At 34.1% G+C, this 12369-nt stretch overlaps 1 protein-coding gene across 3 annotated transcripts in view; it reads left to right on the forward strand.

The window, feature by feature from the left end:
• LOC125051183 (protocadherin-16) overlaps nucleotides 1-12369 on the forward strand; it is a 30771-nt gene that overhangs the window by 2144 nt on the left and 16258 nt on the right. For all 3 annotated transcript variants that reach the window (XM_047651368.1, XM_047651369.1, XM_047651370.1), the window contains exon 2: nucleotides 2244-2354. In XM_047651368.1, the coding sequence (XP_047507324.1) occupies nucleotides 2297-2354 (58 nt within the window). In that variant the 5' untranslated portion in view covers nucleotides 2244-2296. The remainder of the gene's footprint in view (nucleotides 1-2243; nucleotides 2355-12369) is intronic.

Consider the following 12369-nt stretch of genomic DNA (forward strand, 5'->3'; position numbering starts at 1 on the left):
AATTTATGTAATAACTAATTATATGTTTTGGTTATAGTAAATGACCCGTTATTATGTAAGGATTTGTAAAAACACGAAATAGCGTAACTGTATTTGTTTTGTTTTTTACATTCATACCAATAAAAATGGTTCGTTTCTAACTTCTATATTCTTCTTTTTTCAAAAACATAAAAAAAAATGTTATAAAATATATATAGCAAAAGTGTCTTTTAGAGAGTAAATTAATACTTGGTTAATGTAATAAAATTATATATTAATTAATTAATTATCTATGGTATACCTAGTCATTAATTTTTCACTTATCTGTGACAGTGCCCGCTTTAGAGTATTAGTCTGTGCGTGTTTCAGACTGGCTTTGGCGCGATTCTTGTGAATTTGATAAAAATATTCTGTTATGTGGAAATCTAAAGAACATAATTATATACGTAGTGATTCGACTAAGCTTTACATTATGAACATAGCATAACATAACATAGCAATGAAAATTTCAAATTAATACAACAAAATGTATATACATACTTAAATACCATTAGTAGTATGGCAAAAATATTATAAAATGTTTAAGATTTGATCACAATGTACCTAGGTATATAAAAGTATGAAGCTGCACGTATATTACTCGTTTTAATAATTACTAAACAGTTTCACAGACATTCTTAATATTATGATGCTTATTCCACGTGTTAAACTATTAAAAGTGATTGAATCCTTGGGCCAAGGCATTGTATAATCTTATCGATTACGAAACATTATCCGAGAGCCGACACATGATACAGATAGAGGCCTAGAGCTTTAACAAAGTGATGCTTCGATGATCAACCAGCCAATTGGAACATACCTAGATTACGTATGGATTTTAATCGGTAAATCTTACAAAATATCAGTGAAGTTTGAATTTGCATAGCGTTTTCTACTTTGAGTCGCCCATTACTTATAGTATCTTCGCAATAACACATATTTACTGAACACGCAATTATTTTTAAACGCGTTTAATATCTCAATTTGCCACATTGATTTTAGTATTAGTATAACTTCTAATTATTTTTTAAAGGACAAATTAATTTATTTCTTGTGATATCATTTATCGTTTGTGATTGCCATATAAAAGTTTAATGCATTGTCGAATATACATATAAATATTTTGTTTATATTAATTGTCTTAGGTCACTAAATATGCAAATCGCATCTTGAAAGAAAGTAAAACTAACGAATGAATCCGAAACGATTTTGATATGTTTTCCGCTTTCTAACTCTTGTGGAGGGAGTTACATTAGTCTAATAATATTTATATAAAGTAATGAATTACTTTCCATTTCATGAAATTCGAAAAAAAAAATTCTTTTGATTTGTTGGTGAAAAACAAATTTTTCTTTCGCCACTATACCATAGAGATATTGACTAAGATAACGTCTGCTTTAGGCACCAAAATGTTTCTATTTATTCTAGATTTTTAATGATACACTATAAATGTACTTAAATTTATTGTTGCTACAATATCTTTTTACTTTACTTAATAATTAAAACTCAGGTACATATTTTCTTTTAAATATATCTCATCAACATGATATTCAAACAAAACATAAATAAATAATTATTGATTCGGATATTTCTGAACAAGAAAATAACAAAACAAATTTTCTGATTAGGTCTCAGAGCTGTATTTCTAGCTACTTTTGTGTTCTGAATGCGTGAAATGAATCGTATTTGCTTTCTAGATCCCTTAATTGCTAGAAAATAGCCGTTTGATCTTAATCTTTATGTCAACAGACATTGCTTTATGATTTTTTTAGAAAAGTTTTTTTTTGAGCGTTCCTTTATATGTAATTTTTATTGCAACATCTTTGAAAGTTTTGGATACTATTGGAGGTATATAGGATACTATAACTTTCTTTTGTTTCACGTTTCTTGAATCTCACCTACAATCCTAGGCTACTCTCACTTTCGAATACTAATGACATATATGTATATAACTTTCCGACTTTAGCTACTGAGCATTCGGGTCAATCAGTGTTTAACCTGTTCAGGGATCCTCTATTAAGGTTGGAGAAAAAGGCTTTCCTTCCTCCACGAAATTATAGCGCGATTTATTTGCTTATTATTCAACTCTAGTTTAATCTCAGACACGATTCGATTAAGAAATCAAAATCAAACGAAACACCTGCGTTTCGTCTTTTGTTTTACATTCACAACCAGGACGTATATTAATTAACGTCTGACATATTGAATTGAATTTTTTTTTTCAGTGGCAAGACAAAAGAGCTAGGGGCTGGCGACATGTCCGGTGGGTAGCGGCAGCATGAGCGCCCTGCTATATCTGGCGCTCCTCGTCGCAGCGCCGACCATACGCTCCCAAGGTACGTAAAAATATTGGCAAGACGCGATAAAGAGAAGATATAACAACTAATTTACTAATGAAACTTATTGAAAGCTATTCGATTATACGAGTATACAAAAACGGTTGCAAAATATATTAATGCACCGTTTCGTGTTGCTCAATAGTCACGCTACCTAGTCCGTGCAGATTGAGTGAGGTTTATTTGTACAGCTCTTCCGTCCTACAAGCTCAAAGCAAACAATTTAGTTATCGACGAAATGACGTTTTATGCGCAGAAGACGTTTTATCAGATTTTTGCTCAAACCCAAAATTGCGGGAACATTAAACACTTCTCTTCTTATTCGGTACACTCTTGACAGCGGTCGTGATCGCTATGTAATAGTAATATTAGAAGGGTCAAATGTGATGCGTTTCATGACGTTTCGTCATCATTGCCTATTAGAGGTCATCCTGCTGCTACGGTAGACTTGATCTGGTCTTTCCAACGCGTAGGTGACCTTCCGCGCGGTCTAGTACCATCCCATGGACGACAACGCGTTCTATGGACTGATCACCACGCAGAGATACGTGTCCGAAGAATGTAAGGATGCGAGATTGTACTGTTGAGAACAGACGCTGCTTAATACCGAGTTCTTGAAGTATCAAAGCTTGGTCCACGAAACCCCAAGCATTCATTAACCACTTAACCACATTACAATCTTATATTGTACTGATTAATTTGTCCAAGGAAAACCTCAAATAAACCTTTTTTAAAGTAATTTTTATCACCACTAAGATAGTGGCTTCCATCAAGATGGTATGTCATACTTTATAAGACAATTTAAAATAAATAATTTCAACTATATGCCCTTTAAAGTAGAACGGTTGACTGCAATCTAGGCTAATAAATATATGAACACTCCAATGGACCACGGGGCAGGCAAATTACAGCGAATGCTTTTATTATTAAATTGTTACTTTACACTTGGCATTCCAAACGGAAATCGTATATCATATAATCTGATTACCACCCCAGACCTACTTTTACATGGCGGGAAAAGAGGTGGTTTTTGGGGTGGTTTGACGGCCATTCACTTATAGCAAGGGTTCAAATATCGCTTAAAGTTATTAATATTGATTGTCTGTGTATACGAAAATCTTCAAAAGCTTGAAGCGTGTCAGACGACATACTATGTTTAACTTTGTATCATAAGGTTAATTTATTATCATATACGAGTAGAACTTGGAAACCGTCCAACAGCTTATTCCCAAATGTAATGTCTATTATGCAAAAAAAAAATTAAATATATATTACGTAATAAAATTTATTAATTACTTATTTAAATTTAAGTATCTGGACCCAAAAAGGATGATATTATATTGATAAAATAACCTTGCAGTTTCAGTAATAGATTAAGCTGGCTTCGAATAATTTGCCGATAATTGCATTTTAAACCAATAAACTGTATTTTATTTTATGTGTGATCTAAAGACATGTTAATACTTAAATGCTTAGCAAACAGGTACAATAAAATAATATGATATTGGTCTTTACAACATTCATTTTACATGCACCTTTATAATATATTGTGCCTGCAGTTCAAACTACTAAAACAATACCAGTGAAAGTTGACCTAAAGCAAGTTTTACTAAAAAATGTTTGTTCGTTATAAGTGGATATGCAATTGTTGTTTTGTTTATTAAAACCTAAACATAACAATCAAATATACAGTATTTACAATTTTCATAGTAATAATCAAAATAATTAAGAATTAATAAAAATAAAATTAAAACCAATTTAAAATGTTTGGTCCCTGGCACTGTGTACGTTTAACGCTGGCAGCATTTCCTCGCTGTATTGCGATACTTATTCGTTAAGCGAGGAAAGTACCAGCTCTGCGGTCAACAGTACTATCTATAAGGCGCCAATTTAAATCTTTAATTAGTTAAGACCTAATCTTTAATTGTTACTGTCAGAGGTCCCAGCTCCTTCATAAAATACACAATTATTAAAACTTTATAATTATTATATACGTATACTAGTGGACCCGACAGACGTTGTCCTGCATGATATTTCAAGCAATTAGTAAAGCAAAGTATGAAAGTACCGACTGCAGCGCCATCTGGCGGGTTGATTTGTGAATCTAAACCATTCCCAGATCCCTTTGAACACACACAAAAAATTTCATCAAAATCGGTCCAGTCGTTTGAGAGAAGTTCAGTGACATACACACTCACAGAAGAATTATATATATAAAGAATTTTACCGAAATACAATTTTAAAGTTACAACGTTTTACAAGTTGCAAATCATACATTTATCTCATTTATATAACAGTTGTGGATTAATATTTACACAACTTAATTAATTTACGAGCATATGTGCACCTTAGTGTGTACATAAAGCAGAAAGCAGACACAGATAAAAGTAAACAAATACTGTGAAGTGTTCGCCCAGTGTCTTAAGTATTTTAATTATAATTATCATATAAATTAATTACACTTCGGTGAATGCAAACATTGTTAGGACACCGACGTGTCTTCGATCTAAAAATGGACATATGTCAGGCCTATTACCTACTTGCATTATTAAAAATATAAACGAATGCAATTTAAGGTGAAGCCCCATATAGGGTTCTAACGCCACTGGATTATATCAGGTGGTACTTTGAACACACAATTTTAATCGCAAATGTAAGTTCTCCGTTGTTAAAAAACCAATTTAATAAGTACAATACGATTTCATGTATTTTCTCTTATACATAAGTGAAATCATTTAAGCAGGGTTGGGCTCGATTTAAAAACAATACATAATAGCAATTGCCTTGAATTAATTCGTATATAATCCCTTGTATGTGAAACTTATCCAAAAGGGAAAACGTAATTGCTCTTAGGTATTATGCGGACAGAAGTGATTCAATACCAATTTATTGTTACACCAATATCCTTAGGACGTTACGATTGCTATAAGTACTTTAGTTATTCATTAAAATTGTTGTTTGGATATTTTATTTCTCAATTCGAAATTCTTAAACCGGATGTGTTGCAAGATAAAAAATCCTTAAAACGTTCATGAGATGTTTTTCTTTTTAATAAATTTATATCTAACGAGTTACAATTGACAAAATATGGCTATAATAGGTCTATGGTATGAAATTTATGCCATACCGCCTTCATATATTAACTAATGTTTCTATACAACAATAATGGTTAATCGTACGATTCTCAATAACCCTAAGTTCGTGAATTGGAACATCTATGCATAATTTTATTAGCAAGCAAATCGAACGGTTAAAGAAAGTCGTGAATAGAGAGAGAGACCGTGCGATTTTTATATAACATGCGGCAAATGGCATCCGAGGTTATGTGATACTCATGGACACTCAAATTGGCAGAAGGCTCGCAAGTGCGTTGCCGGCCTATAAAGCCTATACACTCTTTTCTTGAAGGACCCTTAGTTGAATTTGTTTGGAAATACTTCAGTGGGCAGCTGGTTTCACATATGTGCACGGCAAAACCTGCCATAAAAACGCACATTCGATTTCAGCCAATGTCTTATTATCATAGTAATCTCAATATGTCAGGCATTTTTTATATGTAACAGGGTTCAAACGGCTTACCTGCTGTTTAGTAAAAGATGACATGTAATATAATGTTAGTAATCAAAATGGCGAACGTGACTATATAATTCCTCTCCACTGTTTAACTCAGCGACTTCGGATGTCCATTGTTTTGTGTGACGTCTATTAATATTGTAAGTGATTGGAATAAGTGGTTCGTCCTCCTCGTGAAGGTCGTAGTGTTTACTCATTAAAATAGAAAACAAAAACTAAGCAGAGTGAGAGGTCACGCTCCGATTCACTGGGAGAAATGGATGCCCTGTGCGATACAGAGAAAACTGTGCACACGTTTAGTTCTCATGTAAGACGAAAATACATCATTTGAGAGTAAAACGCACTACAACTGCGTATACAAGTATATTATGGGTGCGTGATTGAAGTATGGATTGTCATAGTTTAATTCCTATGACTATTTCAAAGTTCTTATTTATTAAAAATAAGCAATACCGTCTTCACCATAAGGGCACACGGGGCCCGTGCCCAGGGCCCCCATTCTAAGGGGGCCCCGAAGGACAGACAATTTCTCTCCCACATTTATTCTCAAAACATTTTTGTCGGGCACATTACACTTTTTTCACAAATCAGTAATCTTATCAAGGTATTTACAAGGCATATAACACGCCGTTATATCGATTACTGTGCCTATTCCTACTGTACTAATGAATAAGGATATAATAGAAGACTCAACAGAAATCTCGAAAGAAACCGTAATCGTAACCAAAAAACCAGCAGCATTCTAATATAATTAATGACATAATACATCATACTGTATTTGATGACCTATAAATGGACATACATAGTAAAAAAAAATATTATAATTAGCTTTTTTTACTTTCCAAAAGGGCCCCAAATTCTTGTGTGCCCAATGGCCTCAGCCTAGTTTAAGACGGCCCTGAAAATAAGCCAATGAAAAGTATGTGCCCCCATACATAGAATGTTATTCCTATAACACTACTTAATTCAAAGTTGATTTGTTTTTGTGCTCCCCTACTGCTTTCAAGCGCCTTTTAAAATCGATATAATTATTTTGTCTTTTGTGTATGTACTATAAATTGGTGTGTTTACATTTTCGTGCCAATTATTGGTATGTTTTTATTTTTACTTGTGTTACTCATACTGTTATAAAAACATCTTATCTGTGAAACAATTCATGGACACTGTTATAATTATAACTTGTATATGTTTTTTACATATCATGTATTTGTCATGTGTCTGTAATGTTTCCTTATTGATAATAACAAAATATTGTTAAAACATTCGATTAAGAGCGTTTTTTAATACATCACTACATAGTATAAAACAAAGTCGCTTTCTCTGTCCCTATTTCCCTTTGTATGCTTAAATCTTTGAAACTACACAACGGATTTTGATGCGGTTTTTTTTTAATAGATAGAGTGATTCAAGAGGAAGGTTTATATGTAGGGTTTTTCAACAAGAACTTTGTTTTCTAAAACAAAATAAAACAAAGAATTTAGAGGAAAATGAATAAAATTTTTATTGTATTACAAAGAGAAAAGTTTGGCAATTATGAATGAAAAATGATATCTGGCAAATGTCCACCACGACCACGCTGACAGATGTTGATTCTTTCATCAAAATTTTTAATCACTTTTTGGCAAAATGGAGGGTCTATTTCGTTAATGACATCACGGATTTTGAGTTTTAAGGCTGCAATCAATTCGATTGGCTCCGTATAGACTCTGTCTTTAACATAGCCCCACAAAAAATAATCCAGTGGTGTTAAATCACACGATGTGGCTGGCCACTTAACAGCTGAATTTCGCGAAATTATGCGCTCGGGAAATTTGGTTTGCAATAAATTGATCGTTTCATTGGCTGTGTGACATGTGGCACCGTCCTGTTGAAACCACATTTCAGTGATATCCATGTCATCAATAATAGGCCAAAATTTAGTGGTTAACATCTCGCGATACCGTGATCCATTGACTGTTACCGCATTTCCAGCCTCATCTTCGAAAAAAAACGGCCCAATCACGCCTCCAGACCACATAGTGCACCACACAGTAACACGTTGAGTATGCAAAGCCTTCTCAATAATTGCTTTAGGATTTTCAGAAGCCCAAATGCGACAATTTTGCTTGTTGACGTACCCTGACAAATGAAAATGGGCTTCGTCTGAAAAAATGATTTTTTCAGAAAAACCAGCAGGTTGTTCCTGAATGAACTGAGCGAATCTGCGGCGATTTGAATGGTCGATCAGCTTTAATTCCTGCACCAGTTGAATCTTGTAAGGCTTCAAAGCCAAATCCTTTCGCAAAATTCGCCATGTTGTGCTTTTGGATAACCCCAATTGTTGAGAACGTCGTGAAATTGACAAATTTTGATCTTCTTCAACACTGTGGCTCACGGCGGCGATGTTTTCTGTTGAACGACCCGGTCGAACACGTGTTGGTGTTGGCACATTTTGTACCGAGCCTGTCGACTCAAATTTCGCGACCAAATTCTTAACAGCGGTCTCAGAAGGACGATTATGCTGGCCGAAAATATCACGAATTTTACGAAATGTAACTTTAACAGAACCACCATTTTTATAGTGGATTTGAATTATTTTAATGCGATTTTCGAGCGAAATTGAATTCATTGTAATAATTGCCAAAGCACCTGCTACGAATACCGCCAAAAACTAAATGTCAAAACTATCACGTTCTCGGTGTTGCCACAATTGAAAAACAAACTTCTTGTTGAAATACCCTTTATAATAACATCCATTAAATAGTGGAGAAGTACTGTTATTTTTGAGGTTTCTAATGTGATGTCGTAAATAATTACATTTTTTTCCGCTTACATTGCAAACGCAGGCTGAACCCTACGAGTTTTATCAAAATAATGTACTAAGTATTGTACATATTGAAAAGGTCTACAGAAAAGTCCCTGATGGTATATGTCTATCTCTTATGGATAACCCACAATAACTTTTTTTTGTCATTTATTTTTTACGACAAATAATGGCTAATTTTCGAAGCGATTTTAACCAATACAGCATTAATCCTTAACCAATTTAATACCTTGAATACATTGTTCATTTAATATAGATCTATATGGCCCTTTACATTGTATGATTTAAGTGAATATTTTCGAAGATATTACAGATTTAAAAATTGCGGGACGTAGCGTTTGCGGCGGTACCGGCCGGCCGCACAGTTTTTCTGTAGTGTATTTAGTATCAGCATTGCACCCGTGCGAGGCCGGGGCGGGTCGCTAGTTGTATAATAAAAATACAATATGTTATAATTATGGAATATACGTACCTACACTTATTCCACGTCATTAAATTAGAATCGGTAGACATCCCTACTCATCGGCAAAGAAGACAGAGGGTGTAGGTCGAGAAAAACCGGCGTAAAAAAACTCTCGGTACTCTTTTAAAATAGCTAATCATCATAAAAAATATATAGACATTTAGTATTCGTGGCTTTAGGGCTTACGTACATGTTGAAACTCCACAAATTGTAAAAAAATTATCGTTCGATAAACATTTATTTACACACACTAACAATACACACACAACAAATACAGCGACATAAAACAAATGAAAAAAAAATCATATTTATTTGATATTTCTTAATTTTAACATATATATATGTATTATACGGTCTATATTTACTCTTTTCTTCGTCTTTAACCAATTTATTATTGCCCCATAAAATATTAACGTAAAATTAGAATTTAATAACGGGATTCAGCATAATTGGACTTTATTCTAGTTTCGCTATGACCTAACGATGTCAGTGATCGATGACGCAACATAGCTCGTCTTCAGAGATCCGTTCCGCAAGTCCCCGTAACACTCTGTTTATTACCGTTGCTTTAAAATTGCTTCATCTGTTTAAAAGTGTGCAAGAACTTATCCAGTTACTTAGGGATCCTCCTTATCATTCTTAGTGTTCAAAGCTGGCACTCGTTTTATTTGTTTTTTATTATTACTCCTTTGTCAAGAACATACTTAACAATATGCTCGAACGGTGAAGGAAAACATCGTCAGGAAACCAACATGTCTTAGACCCAAAAAGTCGTTGGCGTGTGTCAGGCACTGGAGGCTGATCACCGACTTGCCTATTAGATTCAAAAATTATCATGAAATAGATTCAGAAATCTGAGGCCAAGACCTAAAGATGTTGTAGCGCCACTAATTTATTTTTTATTTATTTTATCTTAAGAAATATTGTAAATACGATAAACTATCACTTTTCAAATATTTCTTGTTGGTTTTTCATGAAATATTGTGCATAATTATTGTGATTCTCGTTTTGGACAACAGCCCTGCGATTCTGTTACTCAGAATCTTCACGAACTTCACGAACTCACACAGCGGTTTTCGCATCGGCGGTCGCTCTCAAATCAGTCGTGAAGCAGTCATTTTATGATTTGGCATTCTGATAAACAATAAAGCAACAAGCTCCCACCTTTTCAGAATGCCAAATCATAAAATGACTGCTTCACGACTGATTTGAGAGCGACCGCCGATGCGAAAACCGCTGTGTGAGTTCGTGAAGTGAGTTACAGAATCGCAGGGCTGTAACAAATTCTCTAAATGTATAATAAAATTGTTACCCGAATTATTTAACTACGAAAATAAAAATACTTATATCTTGTAATTAGTAATCGCATTTGACTGCGTCCGTTACTAGATTGGTCACGAACGTGAACATCCATGAAGTCCTGTTGGAACATTTCTGTTTGAACGACTCAGGCAGATTCGTTTACCATCGATGCAAATTACGCAATTGCAATATCTGAATTATAATTTTATTGTTTACTAGATGACTCGGTACAATTCGTCTCACCTATATATTTCAAAACAGACCAAAGAGACCGGAACTCATACTACAGTTATTAATCAAGTCAATCATAAATATATGACAATCAAGTGACAATTTTTAATTTCTAAAAATACAAGACCCAGCTAAGAACAGTTTTTATTGGAAATTTAAATAAATTGAAAATAGTGATTTAATTCAATACAACGCAATAGCAGAAAAAAACAAAGCTATTCAGTATATAGGATGGTTTCAATGTAACAAAGGTAGTAAACATTGAGCCTTTAAGAAACAATAGTACGGTAGCAGGTAGCCGGTCAAAGGAAGCGGAATCACGCGTCACAGACGACCCCAGCGACCAACGATTAGTGACCATTTACCTACAACCCTTAATAAGCAAGAAATCAAAGATTAAATGTTTACACTTTTACATTTATAGTATTCGTTCTATCGTTTATTCTTTTATAGTCTTCTTTAGAAGATTGGCGATTATGTCTAGATCCAAAAGATGTCGTACTTCTGAACAATGACTTGGTAATAATAATAATCAGTGGCGCTACAACCTCTTTAGGTCTTGGCCTCAGATTTCTGAATCTGTTTCATGATCATTTTTGAATCTGATAGGCAAGTAGGTGTTTAGCCTCCAGTGCCACACACACGCCTTCGTCTTTTTGGGTCTAAGACATGTCGGTTTCCTCACGATATTTTCCTTCACCGTTCGAGCAAATGTTAAATGCGCACATAGAAAGAAAGTCCATTGGTGCGCCGGGGATCCGGGGATCGAAACTACGACCTCAGGTATGAGAGTCGCACGCCGAAGCCACTAGGCCAACACTGCTCTTATTGAGCTCTTACTGAATAATGACTTGGTACTTTGACCAAACTGTTTTTTATTCTCTAGAGCAAAAAAAGCTAATTTTATACCCATTTACTATAATAATCTGGAGGCAAGGCAGTGCGCCCGCCAAGTAAGAAAGCGGCACGGCCGTACCATCGTTTTCTCGAAGCAGTTCAAGCCATTTTCGACCCCTATAACTTCTTTGTGGATAAAATTAGAAGCCTGAATTATGTATTTACTCAATTACGTAATAACTTAAGACAGAAGGAAGAAGGAAAGAAGGTGAGGAACTGAATAAATTAACCGACTTGTATTGTAGTATTACATAGATCTCACAAATTTTGAAGAAAATCTGAGTTGCGAGAGTTAAGTTTGGTGGCGGATGTTCAAATAAATGTAACACTTTGTTTGAACGTGTCAACAGACTGTAATCGTTTTATAAGTAACATACAATTAGGGGTTTATAGTTGCGACGCTAGACTAACAAAAAACTAACTTGAATTATTTATGTGTTCTTAATCTAAGTGACATATCTGTTACCTATAAAGAATGTAGTCGAGCTATTGGACATTCTCGTTTCCGAGAATGTTATATTACAAATTTTGAGTGTATGAAAAATTAAAACGATTAAAATCACTTATTACTATCAAAACTTTTACAATTTATTGGCTACAAGTTTAAGATCATTGTTAACATTTGGGTTACGCTTCAAATTATTAACTAAAATACATATATATTATTACGTACATAACCTTAGACTTGTTTTTTTTACAAGTTATGTTTTGTTGGCTGTCTTTTACTTGCGTCAGTATCATAGTGG

This window comes from Pieris napi, chromosome 7, assembly GCF_905475465.1.
Source record: "Pieris napi chromosome 7, ilPieNapi1.2, whole genome shotgun sequence".
NCBI classification, from domain to species: Eukaryota; Metazoa; Arthropoda; class Insecta; order Lepidoptera; family Pieridae; genus Pieris; species Pieris napi.